The following is a 21409-nucleotide window of genomic DNA, read 5'->3' on the forward strand; positions in this document are numbered from 1 at the left end:
AATAAGGGTAGAAAGGTACTGATTATCCCGGCCCCTGGATGACTGGCTAAGAAAGTAGGACTCTATCTTATGGGCAGTTGGGAGCCATTGAAGGTTTTTGAGCAAAAGAGTGACATGATGTGAATACTGTTTGGAAGACTGATCTAAACATGCCGCTATTCTGTTAGAGCATCAGGCAAATGTCCCCCCAAACAGTATTAACATACTGTAGTAAGATGGCTGGTTACTCTGACTCTAAGACAGTTCATGCAAAGAATCCAGTCACAGACAAGTGTTATGTGCCCACAGACAGCTGTATCTTTTATATCCCTGCAGAAGTTAGAGCCTTGCATTGCTAACACACTCAGAAACTGGGCTCACATTTGGGGAAAAGGGAAGATCATCTGCCTTCTTCTCTCCCACCCCCAATCTAACGAAATCAGCCTCTTCCATTACTGGGTAACTCTAATTGCTAGAAAATTCTTCTTTATGTTAAATGAAATCTTACTCCCTGTAGCTTCTAGAATGTCCCCTCCCTCATCTTCAAGATAGCCCATCACATCTATGAAGGCAGCTATCATAGAACTGTTGAATGTCAGTCAGACTTGTAAGGGCTCTTGGATATGAGAATCTGGAGAGGCAAATTGAGGCATATATTAAATAGCTTTTTAAACAGAGGTTCCTGGGTAATAGGAAGTAGAAATATGGGATTGGACTCCTTACAGAAGTGTTAGCAAAGAAAGACAGAAAAGGTGGGGTGCCAGTAATGTGATGAAAATGCCCTAGTGGAAGGAGAAGTATAACCCAAGCAGGAATCCATAGTCCTCAGGGAAGAACAGTACAAAGGGGTGTTGTAGCTAAGTAAGGGACAAACCAAGGGGAAGCAGTCCTAGATATGTGTGTGATCTATAGATCTCTCTCTCTCTCTCTCTCTCTCTTTCTCTCTCTCTCTCTCACTAATTCCCCCTGGTTTGTCCCTTACATATAGATATAGATATATTTGCATGAGTGTTTTATATGTCCTATAAGTGTACATTTGAATGTATGCGCCTTGACTGCTTTTCTTTTGTCTTTGACCCCCTCTGCCTAGCCTAACTTAGGAGCACTGTTTCTGGGCCCCTAGTGGTGTTGAACCCACTTTCTCTTCCTAAGGGATACTCTGCTCTGGACCCAAACATGTGGTCCAATCAGGTTCAGTCCCAGGGGAGCCTGGCCTTTTAATGAGAGAGGGGCTAGGCTCCCTTTTCTCTCACCCTTCTACTCATTAAACCCAACAATGGCACCCTAGAAACAAATTATTTAAGGCTTACATGTAGGATTTCTCCAAAAGGGGGAGTAGAAAGGTACTCAGTGTAAAACATGAATCAGGTATGGGACAGGTATTTATTTCCTATACACAAAAGAAGTGCCAAAACATAAACAGTCCTCAAAAGAAAACATTGATATTAAGACTCAAACTAAACAAGTGGCTGGGAGATTGATACTTAAAACCATCTCATTGTAAAGTCATTTGTTTGCAGGATTGTTGATTAATAAGCATTTTACATTTCACCTTGGTTCTTGCCCATTCTCCCTCAAAGTGGCTAGTGGCTCCTCCTCTTGCTGATGGTTTACTTCTCTGATTCAGAAAAACTTCCTTGCCTCCAATCAGCCCCATTCATTAGACTCAAGACCTTTGGACCTCTCAAACTTGAAAAGTTACCTCCAAAACCACCATCTCCCTTGAAAACGATGTTCAGTAACCTACTCAGGAAAGGAAACAACAGAAAAGGCAGCCAATGCAAACTAGCATCGATGTTAGTTTAGAGGTGAAATGGAGAGGAAGAAACAGCCCATTCCCACTGTACCCCCAAACTCCCTCTTGGGGAGTCTCAGACACAGAGCACATGCTACATGCCCCACAGGAGAGTTGAAGCAAGAAAGTGAGTTTGAAGCTATCTCTTCATTTAACTGTCACAGCACCCTGACCCCTTAGTGCAGTCATGAAGGGGTGGGGAGGGACAGAGAAAACCAGCAGACCACTTAGGGGTTCCTATATCATGCCAAAGCACCAAGCTGTTTCAGTGCTGGGTCACCATAGGGCTGGGAGCAGCCTCTCCAACACACCTAGATGCTGAGTCACACAGGTGGACAGCAGGAAACAGGCAGGGAACATCTGCACATGCTCAGTACATGTCTGTACAAGCCATGTTACATTAGCCCAGTGCCTGGCACATAGTCAGCGCTTTCAGAGTTCCTGCTGATTAAGAGAGAGGAATGTTGCTTTGTCATGGCTGATTTAGTACTAATGTGTAAGAAATGTGGCCCTTGAAGGGAAGGGGCTAATACATAGCTCAAGAAGTTTCATGAAAACTGTGAAAGAGGAAGGAAAAGCTCTTAAGTCTCCTTTGCTCCCTCTGGCTCCTGCCTCACTCATTCTGTGAGTGCTGTGGCCTTGCATATGAATCCACGGGTTTCTCAGCTGTGCCTCAGGAGCAGATAGAGGGGTGGGACAGTCTTGTGAGAAGAGGCAAACACAGAGGAAATCTAGCCAGAAGGCCCGGGCGAGAGCGAGCTGTGTCTCCATGTCACCACAGGGCCTGATAGAGGTGCCCATTTCAAACCTGGGATGGCAGTTAGGCTTGAAAAGCTTCTGTTGTTTTGGGGTACCACTGAAGCACAGCTCAACAGCTCTGCTCAAATATTCCGGGTTTCCTGCCTCCCTGGGGAGAAGCCGCCACTGCTGGTGTGCTGATCCATCCTAAAACAGGGTTAACTCTTTGCATGGGAACATTGGCTCCCATGGTTTGCTCGAAGAACTTTTCAACTAGAGGTGTTCCATTTGGCTGGTTCTCTGTAGCCTGTATCTGTAATAAAGCAGAAAAAGAAAAGGGGAAAAAAAAGGCGTATGTCTAAGAGCTGTGTCACTAGCTGGCTGAGCCACCCCTGAGCTCGGCATTCCTCAGGAGGCCCCACGTCTCCAGGCCGTTCACCCATTTCTGGTGTTCTGCTGTCTGAGTACTCTACTCACACATTCTGCAGGAGAGAAATAGGCTTTACAATAACTTAGCATTCTTGGAAGCAAAAGCAGTATGTCTCAGGATCTGTAAAATGAGGGGGTTGAACTCTCTGAGGACTCTTCTAAATCTAAATCCTAATGACTAATAAGACTATCTTCAAAATCTGATTCTGAAAGAACTTGTTATTTTATGACCTCCCAAGGAGATCCATCCCCTGTCACCTGCCTCACTAAATCATGTCAACTGAAATTTCAAAGTCACAAAATGTTTCATCATGTCTCACCTAAGTCCCTCATCCTTTATTGTCTTTAATGAGAGAGGGGCTAGGCTCCCTTTTGTCTCACCCTTCTACTCACTAAACCCAACAATGGCACCCTAGAAACAAATTATTTAAAAATTACATGTAGCATTTCCCCAAAAGGGGGAGTAGAAAGCTACTCAGTGTAAAACATGAATCGGGTATGGGACAGGTATTTATTTCCTACGTACAAAAGAAATGCCAAAACATAAACAATTCTCAAAAGAATGCATTGATATTAAGACTTAAACTGAACAAGTGGCTGTTCTAACTACACAAAGCTGAGAGATTGATACTTAAAACCATCTCATTGTAAAGTCGTTTGTTTGCAGATTTGTTTATTAATAATAAATTCTCTCCTTTCAGGGAATAATGTGGAATAGCAGGCATTGGTCATCTGCTTGGTCAATCCTTTATGGACTCAAGGATACTAATCGTCACCTCTTCCCACAGATCTTGCCTTCTTGCCCTTGCAGTCCCTCTGACGTCCACCAGGCTTTCATGGGATCTTTTGCGAGTTCCCTTCCAAATGGCCATGAGCAAATTAGGCTAGGCAACCCTGCTGATTTGGGAGAAGGAACATTAGGAGCTCATGAGCTTTTTGTTTGTTTGCTTTAGCTTCAGCCGCCACATTCCAGAAAGTAAATTGGGTGGCCACAACTGTCATTTTTCTATCAAATATTTCCCTGTTCTCTTATTTTCAAAACCTTCCCTATCCCACTGTGCCTCTGCGCCCCCGCCCCCATCTCCAACTCTCTGAGACTAAGTAAAGCACTTGGCTGCTGTCAGCATCAGCAAATTGGGACTCAGAAAGGATAGAAACTTTATCCTTCTGTAGAGAAAAAACCAACAGCTCAGTGACTGAGCCGTACACAGCTCTCCCCAGCATTCACTTGCCACGATTAACTTCAGATCCCACTCAGACCTGCCTCTCCTGCACAGATAGATAAATAGGGTGGAACAAATAGAAAGGGTAGACCAATTCCACGTTACCTGCCTCTCTTAAAAGGGCTGAGTGCTGACACACAGCTTTATCTGTAATGCAGGTCTCTGCCTTCCAAAACATAGATATAAGAGAAAGAAAGCCTTGAATAATTTACCAATTTTAGGGTCAAAAGGAAGACTTAGAATGTTGAATTTAAGAGATGCACTTGTCTTCCCACATTTCTTTTCTCCAAAGAGGGTCAGTCAGGAATTTTGTGCTACCCCAGGTACCCCTCTTGTCTCTTTCCCTCCTCCCCCCACCCCCGGCATCCCTTGCCCATGCATAAAGAATTAGGGAACTGTGTCTGATCTGACCACCAAATGAGCTGTATACCTAGACCACTTCAGGCCTAGCATGGGGTGGGAGCTGCCCCTCTGCACCCTGTGTGTTTTGTGGAGAGCCATCGGGATGAAAGGAGCATGCCCACGGGGCACCATTTAGTTGTTCAGTCAGTCTGCAGTCTGGTACAGGTCACAAATAAAAAGAAGTTCCCAGACAGGCTCTGGCATATTGCAGGTGACAGACTGAAGGGCTGCCATGTGTTCTGTTCCTCCAGGGAATCCCTTGGAATAAGTTGGAGAAAGGACACTGGCATGGTCCATGGGGAAGATCCAATACAATCTCTACTGTCTCGTGCACACACCGTGTGTAGAACTCTGTAATGGGATATTTGAGGAGGTCCAAAGAAATTGTTGAATTTGCTAATTTAATGGGATGGGTCCTGTCTCATAAGGTTAATTCAAAGAACCTTGCTTATTCTCACCTCTTTCAAAAAACTCATCCCTCTGCTCCTGCTCTCTCCTCTGCTCCTGTCCTGAATACCACTCAAATCTATGCCCTCTCTGATACAGATGCATGGGCGATGCTATGAAAGGGAGACCAGGTAGCCAAGGCCACCAGGTTCCACTGAGATGCGACTCTTTAAAATCTTAAAGAGCAGGGCTCCCACTGCCAGCCTTTCCCCACCCCTTCAACCTCCTAGCAGGTTTTAAAAGGTGGCAGTGATGTTATGAAAAGAGCACTAGGCAGGCCATCAGGACATTTGTATCCTAGTCCTACTATAAGCCAGCTGCGTGATCTTCTGCAAGTCACTTCCCCTCATTGGGCCTCAGTTTCCTCATCTGTCAAATGGGAGGAATCTTATGATTTCTAAGGTTCCTTCCAGGGCTTACATTCTGTGATTCTGTGTTCTGGTCTTAGAATGTGAGATCCTATAAGCTCTTCCCAGCCCTTTGCCGTGTGACAAGCCCATCTTTGGCGGTATTACACTTTTTGCAATTAGAAGTGACATTTACAAAAGGAGGTAATAAAGAGAATTAGTTCAGGAGCCCAAAATCATGGAACTGGAAACATACCAGTGCCTTGGGATCTCTGGGCTTGTCTAACCACCCCCACCCCCAGACCAGCCGGCCACGCCTTTTTGCTTTCCCCTTGTCTGCTTCTCCCTTTCGGGACCTTTCTGCAGCCATCTGGCACCCATTTATTCTGGTGTGAGCCCCAGAAGGGGCCTCGGTGATTGTCTTGGCCAATCCCCTCACTTTACAGAGAAGGATCCAAGGGCAGTGATCGTAGGATTGTAGCCTTAAAGCTAGAAGGAGGCTTAGAGGCCAATGAGTCCAGCCCCTTCGTCGTGTAGACGTGGAAGTGGAACCTCAGAGAGACTGAGTGTCCGAGGTGAGACTTGCACTTTGTCAGCTGTGCCATGGCATTGATCAGGCAATGCCAGGACTAGAGCACAGGTTTCTAATCTGCTCCCAACCTTCAAAATCTTTCTTGGAATCTCACCTCTAGGAAGTCTTCCCTGATTCATCAGGTGTATATTCGTTCACATCTATATATTTGCTGGGCAAGTCTTTTGACTTTTCTCACTCTCAGTTTCCTCATCTGTAAAATGGGGATAATAGCATTTACTTCACAGAGTCATTGTGAGGATGAAATAATTTAATAATGTGAAGTGCTTTGCAAACCTTACAGCAATATGTAAATGTTAACGATTATTGTAATTATTCAGCAAACATTTAGTAAGTATCTATTATGTACAAGTCAGAATGCCAGTTACTGAGAATACAAAGATAAACATGACATGGACCTTGCCTATGGAGCTTACAATTTAATCAGGAAGAAGACGTATATTTAAATAACCATTTATAGGACAAAATGAGAGAACCCCGAGTAAACGGCTGGGAAAAATAGAAGAAGGGACAGAACTAGATCACTGTCAACTGGAGGGGAGGGGGAGTAAGGCAAGAAGGAAGCATCAGGGAAGGCTTCATGAAAGAGGGGATGTCTGAGTTGAGCCTTAAAATAAGAAAGAACCTTCCCCAATTGATAAATGGTCAAAGGATATGAACAGGCAGCTTTCAGAGGAAGAAATTAAAGACATCTTTAGTCATATGAAAAAATGCTCTAAATCACTATTAATTAGAGAAATGTAAATCAAAATAACTCTGAGGTGCCTCATCTCACCTATCAGATTGGCTAACGTGACAAAACAGAAAAATTATAAATGCTGGAGAAGATGTGGGAAAATTGGAACACTACTGCATTGTTGGTGGAGTTGTGAACTGATCCAACCATCCTGGAGAGCAATTGGGAACTATGCCCAAAGGGCTATAAAACTGTGACCCTTTGACCCAGCAATACCACTCCTAGGACTGTATTCCAAAGAGATCATAAAATATCAGCAATTCAAGGTTCTAAGACAACTCCAAAAGGCTCATGATGGAAAATACTATCCACATCCAGAGAAAGAATTAGAGAATCTGAATGCAGATGGAGCATACTATTTGCTCTATCTCTTTTATGTTTTTATTTTGTTTCTTCTTTCTCATAGTTCATTCCATTGGTTATAATTCTTCTTTGCAAGATGACTAATGTGAAAGTATGTTTAATATGAATGTATATGTAGAGCCTATATCAGATTGCATGCCGTCTTGGGGAGGGGGGGAGGGGAAGAAAATTTGGAACTCAAAAGCTTGTGGTAGTGAATGTTGTAAACTAAAAATAAATAATTTTTAAGTTCATTTATTTATTTTTAATTTTCAGCATTCACTTCCCTAAGTTTTAAATTTGCTGAGAAGAGCTAAGTCTATCAAAATCAGTCATCACACAGTGTCGCTGTTATTGTATATGGTGTTCTTCTGGTTCTGCTCACTTCACTCAGCATCAGTTCATATAAGTCTTTCCAGGTTTTTCTGAAGTCTGCCTGCTCATCATTTCTTATAACACAATAGTATTCAATTACATTCATATACCACAACTTGTTCAACCATTCCCATCAATTTCCAGTTCTTGGCCACCACAAAGAGAGCTGCTATAAATATTTTTGTAATGTGGGTTCTTTTCCCATCTTTATGATCCCTTTGGGATACAGCCCTAGAAGTGGTATTGCTGGGTCAAGGGGTATGCACATTTTTGTAGCCCTTTGGGCATAGTTCCCTGTTGCTTTCCAGTATGGTTGGATCAGTTCACAACTCTACCAATAATGCATTAGTGTTCCAATTTTCCCACATCTTCTTCAACATTTATCATTTTTCTGTTTTGTCATGTTAGCCAATCTGATAGGTGTGATGTCATGCCTCAGAATTGTTTTGATTCGCATTTCTCTAATCATTAGTGATTTAGAGCATTTTTTCACGTGACTCTAGATAGCTTTAATTTCTTCCTCTGAAAACTGCCTGTTCATATCCTTTGACCACTTATCAATTGGGGAATGACTTGTATTCTTGTAAATTTGACTCAGTTCTCTATATATTTTAGAAATGAGGCCTTTATCAGAGACACTAGTTGTAAAAATTCTTCCCCAATTTTCTGCTTCCCTCCTAATCTTCATTGCATTGGCTTTGTTTGTGCAAAAACTTTTCAATTTATAGTAATAAAAATTGTCCATTTTGCATTTCATAATGTTCTCTATCTCTTGTTTTCTCATAAATTTCTCCATTCTCCAGAAATCTGACAGATAAACTATGCCTTGCTCCCATGATTTGTTTACAGTATCAGCCTTTATATCTAAATCATGTGCCCATTTGGACTTTACTTGGGCATACAGTGTCAGATGTTGGTCTTTGCCCAGTTTATAATTTTTTTTAAAAAAAGAAAGAACCTTCAAAAGACAGAAATAGAGGGAGTCCATTCTAGATATGAAAGGAAAGTATGGACAAAGTCATGGAGACAGGATAGGCTAGGACACGAGTAGTCCAGATGGAATGAAATATAGAGTATGTAAAATAGAGATGTACAAGGTGAAGCTAGACAATGTAATTTGAAACCAGATTGTGGAGGACCTTAAAAGATGCCAAATAACTTTATTTGGTGGTCAGAGAGGAGCCACTGAGAGTGTTGAGTTGAAGAAGGATATGATGGAGAATGGGATGGAGGTGGGCAGGAAAGAGGGAGAGAGAAAATTTTCACTTCAAATTTTTTAAAAAATGAATTGGCAAGAAAATAAAAACATTTAAACTTTTGAAAAAAATGTATGATGAGAGCAGTATATTAGAAAGATTGCTTGGGCAGCAGTATAAAGGGTGGATCAGAGAGGAGATGGACCAGAGGCAAGAACATCAATTAAGAGACAGAGGCAGTAGTCTGGTTGAGAAGAGATGAGGGCACGAACAAGGATGATGGCAATGGGGATGCTAAGGAGGGTGGAGATATAAGACAGAAACTTGTCATTTGATTAAATGAGGGGGAAGAAGCAAAGGTAATCCATTCCAAGGTCATGGCCCAGGATTATGAGTGGAAAGAGTGGTGTCATCAGTAAAAATAGAGAAGCTGGGAGGAATGTGTTTTGGAGGGGGAATGATGAGCTTGGTTTTAGATATACTGCTGTAGAGGTGCTGACAGACCATCCAGGTAAGGGTGTCCAGGAGGCAGCTGGCACATAATATTTTAGCATATCACTAGCCAACTTTGCAACCACTGCATATCCTTTCCACTCCCCAGGGTTATGTTTACAGGTAGATGTGCTTCTGTATATAGCCAGCTTAATTTGTAATGGCTCCACTTATGGCTTGTCTAGTACCCTGAGAAAGTGGAGGGCAGAAGGAATACTTGTATCAAAGGGCAGTGAGGGCAGAAGTAGAAAAGTTCAATTCCACTTCAATTCTACAAAACTAAATATTTATTACTAAAGGGAAGTAGGAAGACTGGAAAGCAACCTAAGGTTTGGATCCAAGATCAGAGAAAGATTGGGACAGTTAAATAGGAGGAAGCAATTGCTGGTGGGAGACCTTTTCTTCTCATCCCACCTTTATATGCAAATAGGAGGAGATGTGGAAAGCTGGCTAAGAGACATTTGGGAAAAGTGAATATTCTGTAAATCTGGAGGAGACATTGAGGTGAGGGGAGTGAAGATCAAAATTGGCAAAGATACTAGGGCAGTCTGCATTTCCTTCTCCAGTTCATTTTATAGATGAGGAAACTGAGGCAAACAGAGTTAGGTGACTTGCCCAGGGTCACGTAGCTAGGAAGTGTCTGAGGCCAGATTTGCACTCAGATCTTCCTGACTCCAGGCCCAATGCTTCATCTATCACCCCACCTATCTGCCTTGAGTTTGGCCTAGGGAGAAGTGAAATGGGTCCTCAAGCAATTAAACTAGAACAGTGTTGAGACCCAGATCAGATACTCTTTACAGTAGTGGGAAACTCTGTAATTGCCTATAGCTCCTACTATGCATTTGCATTCTCTGTCTCTGTGTCTCTCTCTCCATCCTGTCCTCACTCTTCTTCTCTCCCTCTCTCTCTCTCTGTCTCTCTATTGCACGGATATATGAACACCCCTTCAACGCTGCTGCTTTCCCCCAGGACCGGGGACTCTTCCTTCCATCTGACTTTGCAGCCTGAGCCTTCTCTCTGTGTTCTCTCTCCTGTTAGAAGATGAGCTTCTTGAGGGCAGAGACTGACATTTCTGTTCGTCTGTCTGTTGCTTTGCACACTGATTTGAACTTAGTGAGTGCCTGTCACACAAAAGGCAATGTAATCAATGCTAGGGGCAAGGGAAGAAGAGGGAAAAATATGAAGGAAATGTTTCCTTCCCCCACAGAGCTCACAGTCTAGTAATGAAGCTAAGACAAGGAAGTAAATTTAACCTACTTTCATTAAAAATTAAAGTGCCCGGGGGGGCGGAGCCAAGATGGCGGCTGGTGAGCAGGGACTAGAGTGAGCTCTGTACCCGAGTCCCTCCAAAAACCTATAAAAAATGGCTCTGAACCAATTCTAGAATGGCAGAACCCACAGAACAGCAGAGGGAAGCAGGGCTCCAGCCCAGGACAGCCTGGATGGTCTCTGGGTGAGGTCTATCCCACACGGAGCTTGGAGCTGGGAGCTGGGAGCTGGGAACGGAGTGGAGCAGAGCCCAGCCTGAGCAGCGTGGACCATCCAGACCAGAAGCCGGGCGGAGGGGGCCCTAGCGCCCTGAATATGTGAGCTGCGGCAGTTACCAGACCCCTTGACCCACAAACACCAAAGACTGCAGAGAAGGTTAGTGGGAGAAGCTGCAGGAGTGGAAGGAGTTCGCGGTTTGGCTTCCAGCCCCTGGGGCAGCGGAGGTGGGGCAGCTACAGCTGTTGTTACTTCCGGCTCCAGGCCCACCTGGTGGGAAGAATTAAGTGGCGGATCAGAGCAGAAGTGCAACAGCCTGCTGAAGATCTAAGCCCAGTCTGGACTGGGGGTTCTTGGGGAAGGAGGAGTGCGGGTCTGACAGAGCTGGCACCTCCCCCCCAAACGTGGAACATAGAACTCGTTAGTCTACAAGCAGTCTCACCCCACTGAAAAACTCAAGGGTCAAGTTAGTTGGTTGGGAATATGGCCAGGCAGCGAAAACGCGCCCAGATTCAGTCTCAGACTTTGGATTCTTTCTTTGGTGACAAAGAAGACCAAAACATACAGCCTAAAGAAGACAACAAAGTCATAGAGCCTACAACCAAAGCCTCCAAGAAAAACATGAACTGGCCCCAGGCCATAGAAGAACTCAAAAAGGATTTGGAAAAGCAAGTTAGAGAAGTAGAGGAAAAATTGGGAAGAGAAATGAGAAGGATGCGAGAAAACCATGAAAAACAAGTCAATGACTTGCTAAAGGAGACCCAAAAAAATACTGAAAAATACACTGAAGAAAACAACACCTTAAAAAACAGACTAACTCAAATGGCAAAAGAGCTCCAAAAAGCCAATGAGGAGAAGAATGCCGTGAAAGGCAGAATTAGCCAAATGGAAAAGGAGGTCCAAAAGACCACTGAAGAAAATACTACTTTAAAAATTAGATTGGAGCAAGTGGAAGCTAGTGACTTGATGAGAAATCAGGATATTATAAAACAGAACCAAAGGAATGAAAAAATGGAAGACAATGTGAAATATCTCCTTGGAAAAACCACTGACCTGGAAAATAGATCCAGGAGAGAGAATTTAAAAATTATTGGACTACCTGAAAGCCATGATGAAAAAAAGAGCCTAGATACCATCTTTCAAGAAATTATCAAGGAGAACTGCCCTGATATTCTAGAGCCACAGGGCAAAATAGAAATTGAAAGAATCCATCGATTGCCTCCTCAAATAGATCCCAAAAAGAAATCTTCTAGGAATATTGTCGCCAAATTCCAGAGCTCCCAGATCAAGGAGAAAATACTGCAAGCAGCCAGAAAGAAACAATTTGAGTATTGTGGAAACCCAATCAGAATAACCCAAGAGCTGGCAGCTTCTACATTAAGAGATCGAAGGGCTTGGAATGCGATATTCCGGAGGTCAATGGAGCTAGGATTAAAACCTAGAATCACCTACCCAACAAAACTGAGTATCATGTTCCAAGGCAAAATATGGATTTTCAATAAAATAGAGGACTTTCAAGCTTTCTCAGTGAAAAGACCAGAACTGAATAGAAAATTTGACTTTCAAACACAAGAATCAAGAGAAGCATGAACAGGTAATCAAGAAACGGAAATTGCAAGGGACTTACTAAAGTTGAACTGTTATGTTTACATTCCTACATGGAAAGATGATGTGTATGATTCATGAGACCTCAGCATTAGGGTAGTTGAAGGGAATATGCATATATATGTATGTATATGTTTATGTATATATACAAGTGAATGTGTATGTATGTATATATCTATGTGTATGTGTATGTATGTGTGTATATATATATATGTGTGTGTTTATATATATATATATATATATATATATATATATATATATATATATATATGTAAAAGAGAGAGAGCAGACACAGGGTGAGTTGAAGATGAAGGGAAGATATCTAAAAGAAATAAAATGAAATTAAGGGATGAGAGAGCATCATACTGAGAGAGAGAGATAGGGAGAGATAGAATGGGGTGGATTCTCTCGCATAAAGGTGGCAAGAGGAAGCAGTTCTGTGGGAGGAGGGGAGAGGGCAGGTGAGGGGGGAATGAGTGAACCTTGCTCTCATCAGATTTGGCCTGAGGGGGAATACCATACATACTCAGTTGGGTATCTTACCCCACAGGAAAGAAGAGGGAGGAAGATAAAAAAATATAAAAGGGGGGGGATGATGGAGGGGAGGGCAGATGGGGGTGGAGGTAATCAAAACAAACACTTTGGAAAGGGGACAGGGTCAAGGGAGAAAATTCAATAAAGCGGCATGGGTTGGGAAGGAGCAAAATGTAGTTAGCCTTTCACAACATGAGTATTGTGGAAGGGTTATACATAATGATACATGTGTGGCCTAGGTTGAATTGCTCGACTTCTTAGGGAGGGTGGGTGGGAAGGGAAGAGGGGAGAGAATTTGGAACTCAAAGTTTTAAAATCAGATGTTCAAAAACAAAAAAAAGTTTTTGCATGCAACTAAAAAATAAGATACACAGGCAATGGGGCGTAGAAATTTATCTTGCCCTACAAGAAAGGAAGGGAAAAGGGGATGAGAGGGGAGGGGGGTGATAGAGGGGAGGGCTGACTGGGGAACAGGGCAACCAGAATATAAGCCATCTTGGAGTGGGGGGGAGGGTAGAAATGGGGAGAAAATTTGTAATTCAAACTATTGTGAAAATCAATGCTGAAAACCAAATATGTTAAATAAATTTAAATTAAATTAAAAAAAAATTAAAGTGCCCACTAAGTCTACCACGCTGCCGAATAGTGGGGAGACAAAGAGAGAAAGAAATGCCTTCACGGAGTCTCCAGTCTAGTAGCTAGGGAGAGCACAGGAGCATGGTAAGAGAGGTTCAGACAAAATGCTGTGTCAGGTCACTCGAGAAAAAAGCTTTGATGGAGGGGATCAAGTAAAGGTTTCTTGGGAGGAATGGTATTTGAGCCAATTGTTAAAGGTTGGGTAAGAATTGGGTAGGCTGAACGGAGAGGCTTATTCCTAAACATCTATTTTAGTGAGTTACTAATCTGGGGATTCGTCATCATTCCACACTCTACTGAGAGTCTCCTGGACTCTGCAACAGCCTCCAGACTTTAGGGGCAAATTCCATTTATTGTTGGCCCTCCAGGGAGTGACTTCTGTACAAGATCACTGTGACACCTTGTGGCCGGGCCAGGGAACTACAGTTATCCCCCAGTATCCTGAAGTCCTGGGGATTTCAGGTTCCCTGCTCCTCCCCCCCACCCCCTCCTTCTCCACATCCACAAAAAACATTCTCCCAGAGCTGTAAAACACAGTTGGCAGGCTAGGTCAGTTTGTCTATGCTAATATCATATACATTGGCAGGAATTCTCGTGCCACACCTAAGATCTTCTTTGCTTAATTACTTGATGAATCCTGACTTGAACACTTACTCTGTGTGACCTTGGACAAGTCATTGCATTGATCTCTCTGTAAAATGGAGCTGTATTATTGATACACTACCAGTTTCCCGAAGTGATTATGAGCAGCGTGATCGCCACCATGGCCAATGTGTTCCCTGTTCCCCTACCATACCTTTACCATGTTCCTTCCCGCCCCAGCCTTGACTCAGAGTCACCAAGGGTTTGGAAGCCCACCGGCAGGGAGAGCAGAGTCAGAGTGAGGCAGCGTTTAGTAAGTGCCCACTCTGCAGCGTAATGGAAAGATCACTAGACGTGAAGCCGGAACATCTGGGTGCTCATGCCGTCCTCTGAGAATGTCCCGTCCCCTCTCTGAGCCTCAGCTTGAAGCCGGAACATCTGGGTGCTCATGCCGTCCGCTGGCAATGTCCCGGCCCCTCTCTGAGCCTCGGCTTCCTCATGTAGAATGACCTCCAGGGCCTTTCCAACTCTGAATCCTCTTAGGGGGAAGGTGCTGGGCCAGAAATCTGAACCACAAAGCTGGATCAAGGCGAGACCTGAGAGGACACTTGAGGAACCTGAGGCCCAGAGAGATATGCCTGTGGTCCCAGAGATTTATTACATTGTATCACTTCTCAGTAAGGGGAAAAACAAGAAGTATAGACAAGAGCACAGGACCTGGGTTCAAAGTCTGCCCCTGCTGCATACTACCTGTGTGACCATGGACAAGTGTTCCACCCCCCTGAATGCCAGTTTCCTGATCTGTAAAATAAGGAATTGACCTAGGTCACAGATAGGGAGCCTGTGGCCTTGAGGTCACCTGTGGCCTTCTGGGTCCTTGGGTGTAGCCTTTTGGCTGAGTCCAAGTTTTAGAAAACAAATTCTTTTATTAAGGTGATTTGTTCTGTGAAGTTTGGATTCAGTCAAAGGACTGCTCTTGAGGGCCTCGAGGCCACAGGTTCCCCACCCCTGACCTAGGTGATCAGCAGGGTCCACTCTAATTCTAAATCTATGATCCTGTGGTTCACCTCAAGGAACTTTCTGTCAGAGTTCAGTCAGAAGTTAACTAGAGTATATTAAGAAGAAAGGAAGGGAGAAAGGTATCTCTGTGAACCCATGAAAACACGGTCAACCTGTAACTTGTGAGACTTCCCTGCCTATAGACTAAAACAAGTGTAAAGATAAAAGAAAAAAAATAATAAAGAGAAAAAGATAGGACTTGCAAGTGAAACAGCTCAATCCTGACCTATTTAAACAATTTACTAATAATGAAAAATGGGCTGAGAACAGCAAAAGTGACATCGAAACCAATTAAAATAATTTTGTACAAAAGTTTAATCGGTGTAAGTATAACTGTTATAACAAGATGACCAAAAGATCCTAAAAAGCTACCGTCAACAAACACTTGGCATCCTTGCCTACCAGAGAGAGGGCCACCGAAAGCAGTGACAGTTAGAATATAAAATTATTTTTTAAATTTTATGAAGAAAGATAATGGAAGATTATGACCAACATTGCCTCATAAAACACAGAGAAGTAGAATATAAAGCTAATTTTTTTTTGTTTCTTTTGGCAAGGTGATTGGGGTTAAGTGACTTGCCCAAGGTCACACAGCTAGTAACTCAGGTCCTCCTGACTCCAGGGCCAGTGCTCTACTCACTGTGCCACCTAGATGCTCCTTGTAAAGCTGATTTAAAGGAAGTTTAGCAAGATAGACAACTAGGTAGTCATCCCTAGGGCATTTAAGAATTAAAATGGAAGGAGGTCCACAAACAAGAAAAAAGTAGAAAAGATCTACAAATGTTTTTATAACAGTTTTCACTGTCAAGGATAGTAGAGCTACCATACTTGAACTCTGAAATCACAGTCACAAATGTATTCATAGAGGTGGTAAAAACAGGACTAAGGAAAAGAAAAATGGGGGAGACAGATCACTTGATATAAAGGAGATTTATGCTGGAGTTGACACAATTATAAGAACATTGAAGGATCAATTCACAAGGCATCTGAAGGAGGGAAATATATCAATGTGCTAATACCACAAAAAAGCCACCAATAGAACAAGAGTAGCCACTGTCATAGATACACCTCCTTTCATAGCTATACAGAAATTTCATGAGCACCATCTACATCTATACTAAGTCATCCTCAAGGAGGGTATTAAGACCTTTGCAAGCAATGTACCATTTTGCAAATTGATTAAAAGGCTTAGAGAATACAAGATTGTATTGTGCTTATTGGTTTCTTATTGCTGCAAAAGTATTTGATTAGGTGGAGCAAAATGTTGTCTTGAAGGTCTTCTTCCAACAAAGCATCTCACTTCCATACATCAAAACCATTCAGTATTCCTTGAAAAAATATAACAGAAGTAATCTTTTTCAATGATGCTCTCTCTGATCACAGACATCATAAGAGGCATAAGTCAGGGAGAAGTGTTCCTAAATATATTCACCACTGTGATGGAAAAGTCCAACATAGGATCTAAATTAAAGAGGGATTCTCTATAGAAGATGAGATCCCCTAGATACTCATATTTGCAGATGGCATTATTCTAGTTGCATCAAGTTTTAGAACATTTCAGAGTCTCCTAGAACAAATTTGCAACTACTCAAAAGAATTTGTCCTAACCATCTACACAGGAAAGACCAAGTGGATAAAAATATCTGTAGATTATGACATGAAGTTGGACTGACAGCCTGTATGTCCATATAATTGTGTATCTGTTTGTCTGTGGGTATAAAGCTTGATCATATGGGATAGACAGTACAAATGGTCAATGAGTCAGACCCAGAATTTACCAGGGAAATTGCCCAGTTCCTTTAATGACCCCAAACTTCTCTCAGAAAAGGTACATTTTTAAAAATATTTTACCAGCAGTGTCATATGATTTTGCGATATGGAGCATAGAAGTTTGGAAAAAATTAAAAAATGAGTGTCATACACAGAGCACTGAAGAGACATTTGGTGGGTGTGAGCCAGCCACAGTGTAACAGATGAGGAACTTCAAAGAATCATAGTAAAAGGTGGTGTAAGGGAAATAGATGTACGATGGAAAAAGAAAACGGACTTGCCATGTGCCATGGTGGACAGCCTGAGTGCTCTGCCGGCATTCTTGTGATGTCAGAGCATGAGGAAGGCTTCCAACAAGTCATGTTAGCCAAACCACTTTTGAGGGGCTCATGAGAGGACATGAACAGGAGCCAGGCAATCTGAGTGAGCAGAAAGGGGTCACAATCAGCATTGTTGGAGGGAACATCCACACTGATGAAGTGTAAGATCCATTTGAGTGTGGTACCTGCCTTCAAAGATTTACTGTCAGAGCTGGATCAAACAACAGCGAGAATGCATGAAGCAGGCAAGGAATAGAAGGGCATTTTTAGTACAATAGTATATGAAGGGAAAACGTGGAAGAAGCCTAGAAAGGTAGGTATGGGTTAGATAGTGGAGGTCCTGGAATACCAGGCTGAGGAGTTTGGACTTTAAGGAGGAGGCCCCAGGGGAGGGGGAGGGGTGGAAAGGGGACTTTTGGAAGTGTTATTGGGATTCATTCCTATGAAAGGGAAGAAAATATTTGCTTTTTCATGTCTTAGAACATAAATGTTCATGCATCTGGCAATGAGAGAGCTGTGGAGCTAATCCTCTTCCTGCTCACATCTGCATTTAGGCTTCCTAGAACCTCCTAGGGCATCCTGGGATGCAGTTGTCTTCATTCAGATCTGCAGAGTTACAAGCAGTCCTAGGTTTTATCAATGAACAAGTGTATATTGAGTGTGGGGTAGAGGAAAATGGAGAGGCCTAGGAGTCGGGAATCCTGGCTCAGGACAGTTGTGTGACCTTGAGCAAGATGCTTTTTCATTCCAGACCCCAGCTTCCTCCCCTGATGAGTGAAGAGGCTGGGCAAGGTGATCCCCCAAGGTCCCTTCCAGTGCCAACAGTCTATGAATTGAAATGAACTTCATTTCCTTTGGCTGAGCCCAGCTTCCCAGGAAAGACGCCTCCCCAGAGCAGCCCGGATTTGTGTTTCTTGCCTGGATTGGCACCTGTTAATGTTTTAGCCCTTGGAAACTGCATTTTCCCTTCTTGAGGCAGTTTAGATGCCCTTCCTGCCACCAGGCAACTCATTACGCAGGCAAGGTTCACACGGGGGGGGATTGTTTAGAGATCCTGGAAATGCAGAAGTTTAATAATAATGGTCCAGTTAGACTCTGTGTTGCACACCTGCTTGGCAGTGGTTACCGCTCCCTTGATTAGGCTGTGATCTATGTAAATGATGACTCTGTGGTGAGGGAAAGGCAGTGTTCCATCACAACTGAGAGGAAAGAAAGACATTACCAGCATAGTAACATATCTTTCCTCTCCCCTCTCTCCTCGCCCTCTCTTTATTTGTTCATATTTCCTTATCCTCTCCCCCTTTTTCTGCCCTTTCCCCCCTCACCTCTTCTCCATCCTCTCCACTTGCCCTTCCTCTTCTTTTTTTTCTGTTTCTTCCCCTGTTCTCCTTCCTCTCTTCCCTATATTCACCTCTCCTTTCCATCCCTTCCCTCCTCCACTTTTCCTTCCTCCTCCACTACTTGCCCAAACTCAACCTCCTCTTTCCCTATTTTCCCATCCTCCCCTCACCTGTCTTCTCTTTACCTCTTCATCTTTTTGTCCATATCTTCTCCCAACCTTCCTTCTCACCTACCCTTCCCTCTCCCTTCTCCTCTCCTTTCTTTCCCCTCCTCTCTTTTCTGCTTTCCCTGCAGGCCTCTAACCCCTCAAGAACCAAGATGCAACTTCTAGAGACGGAGTTCTCCCACACTGTGCGCGAGCTCATCGACCTCCATCTGCTGCAGCAGGACAGCATCCCCGTGTTCCTCAGCTCAGTGACTCTCGACCTCTTCAGCCGCCAGACGATCACCTAAGCCATCCTGCCTCATTGGAATCCCGGTGCCTTAAGCAACCTAGAGGCCACAGGAGCTTTAGCCTGCTGCCCCCTGCCTCCCCACCCCCTTGTACCCACCCCACAGGTTCAAAATATCCCCCATTTTCAAAGTGATTTTAAGAGGATGAGGATAGAGCAAGTGGCCTTGCTTTTTCAGATTCCATTTGTCTCACACTGATGTCCCAAATATCCTTTCCTGTCCAGCTTGACCTAATCCTGTCACCCTCATTTTTGATATATATACATCACCATCTGTCGCTTCCCCAGATATGACTGCAGAGCAGTGCGTGCAGCTATCTCCAGGGCCTCCTCTCTTCCTCCGTCCTCTTTCCTAGATTATTTCTTTGGCCCCAACAGATGGCAGTCGCCCCAGAAGCTAATTGATGGCATCTATGAGCCCATTCCTTAGGGAATACCCCATTAGGGACAATAGAACAAGAGCACCAGCAGCCCTTCAAAGGTTAAGCCACATTCAGGAACAGATCCACCACCAGGAAGCTAACCTCTGGGGCCTTTGCTTCATGCTCCTTGGTGAGGTGACACCTTAGCCAGCCCCAGTAAGTGATTCCCTTCAATCCAGTAAGTTCCCTTGGCTAGCCAGGTCTCCTCTTCTCATTTCACTGTGCCTTATAGATGAAACTGAGATCTCACTTGAGTTTTTATCTGCCTGGCCTTCAAGCCAGATTCTTGGAGAGAAGAGAGTTAAGGGGTTGACCAACCACCATGGGACCCTGTGGACTTGTCCCCTCTGCCTTTGTGTACCCTCTCCCATGAACCACTCCTCCACCAGCACAGCCCCTTTCCCCACCCCACGCCCAGTGATCTGAAAAACTTCATGCTATGATGAAGCATTTGTTTGTCACTGAATATCAATAAAGTTTCCTTCCACCCCCTACAGTACCTATCCTGTCCAGGTGCATGTGTGTGTTTGTCTTGGGTTTCTTCTTCACCTCTGTTTATAGGCAGTAGTCAGAATGCAGCAGCCAGTGGGAGTCCCAGGGAGAAGGGAATGGGGGAGAGATGGGCAGCTGCTCTAACTAGTTGAAACTCCACTAGGGTAAATACAGTTGGGAGTGAATGGACTCTGAGTGGCACATGAAGACAGTGCTACACAGAACACTGTTTTACTCAAAGCAGATGACCCATTCCCACGCTCCAGCCCAACTAAGTTTCCCAGGGGTAGTTGCTCCCTGTGTTTGCCAAGGATGACAAGGTGAGTCACTGGTGAAATGAATCCCATAAAAAAGGAAGTTTTCCCCTTCCAAGGAGGAAGTGTTCCCCTATGCCAACACCCTTGAGGAAAAGTCCCATTTTTCCCATGCTAGTTATGACTCTAGAGAGCAGTCACGACCATACGATGGGTCTAGCACAGTCCACAGGTTTCTCACTTGCACAGACACAATGCCTTCTGTCATCACACTAAGACTGTTTTTTAATCTAGCTGCTTCCTCATAACCCATATTTCATTGTGACGTGAGGAGAACACACAGCTCTTCTGTCCCCAGCAGAATTGGGAATTGGGGGGAGTGCCAGCTCACACTGGGATCCACTCTCTGCCTAAGCCTGATCCTTCCTCTCACCCCATCCCTTCTGGGAGTCATTAAAAAACATCAGCCTAGGGAGAACCATGGCTTTTTCTCTGAACCCGAGGCCAGGACTTAAGCAAAGATGAAATAACAAAGTGGAACCACCCCCATCCATGCATCCAGATTGGGTTGTTTTTGAATCAGGGTTGGCACACTCCATGCAGTAGATCAGAAAAATCCCCATGATGGCAGACTACTGCTACTCCCTCCCATTACTTTCCCCAGGGTCTACTCACTGCTTCTCCTTTTCCAAAGCATCCATTCCTGCCATGGGTTATTTTGCAATTTCCTCGTTGCTCCCCAGGGCTAGTCTCACCCTAGAGTTAAAGGCTATATATCTCATTTTGGTTGTGTACAACAGAGTCAGGTGGCAGGAGTGGGGTGGACTCCCAGGTGGCTCATAGCCCTACTGTAAACTAGAGAGGTTTGAATGGAGGGGCAGTTCTGGTTAACCCAAACCCCCAGTCCTTGGCCAATAAAGAATGGGGTTTCCTAGGAAATACAGCAAGCAAGGAAAGTTAGCTTTGCCATTTATAGAAGTCCAAGCAAAAGATGGATTACCTGGCATTTGATGCCAGGGGAACATTGCCTGATTCGTATGCACAGTGTGGCACTCTGGGCCGCCATCGTCAGTCATGGAGAAAATGAGTCGTAACGTCAGCCACACGATTTCTTCGCCAGCACAATAACGAGGCAGAGACAGGGGCTCTGTCTCCTAGCTCCTCACAAGAGAGCTCAAGTAATTAATTAATATGTTTACCATAAGCCCACTATCTTACCAGGACAGAGGGGGAGGGATATACAGCTACTGGGAGCAGACAAGAGATGAATACCAAAACATCCACTTGTCAGGTGGTCTCTTCAGAGCACTTAGGGAAGAAACAGCCCCTGGGAGCGCTCTAGATCTATGGGGGAGACAGTTGGA

At 44.0% G+C, this 21409-nt stretch overlaps 1 protein-coding gene across 1 annotated transcript in view; it reads left to right on the forward strand.

The window, feature by feature from the left end:
- Window positions 1–19795, forward strand: part of MAD1L1 (mitotic arrest deficient 1 like 1) — an 882417-nt gene extending 862622 nt beyond the window's left edge. Inside the window, exon 18 of the mRNA XM_036741311.1 lies at window positions 18720–19795. Coding sequence (XP_036597206.1) covers window positions 18720–18878 — 159 coding nt within the window. The 3' untranslated portion in view covers window positions 18879–19795. The remainder of the gene's footprint in view (window positions 1–18719) is intronic.
- The last annotated feature ends 1614 nt before the right edge of the window (window positions 19796–21409 follow it).

The sequence above is a fragment of the Trichosurus vulpecula genome, chromosome 1 (genome assembly GCF_011100635.1).
Source record: "Trichosurus vulpecula isolate mTriVul1 chromosome 1, mTriVul1.pri, whole genome shotgun sequence".
Taxonomy (NCBI): Eukaryota; Metazoa; Chordata; class Mammalia; order Diprotodontia; family Phalangeridae; genus Trichosurus; species Trichosurus vulpecula.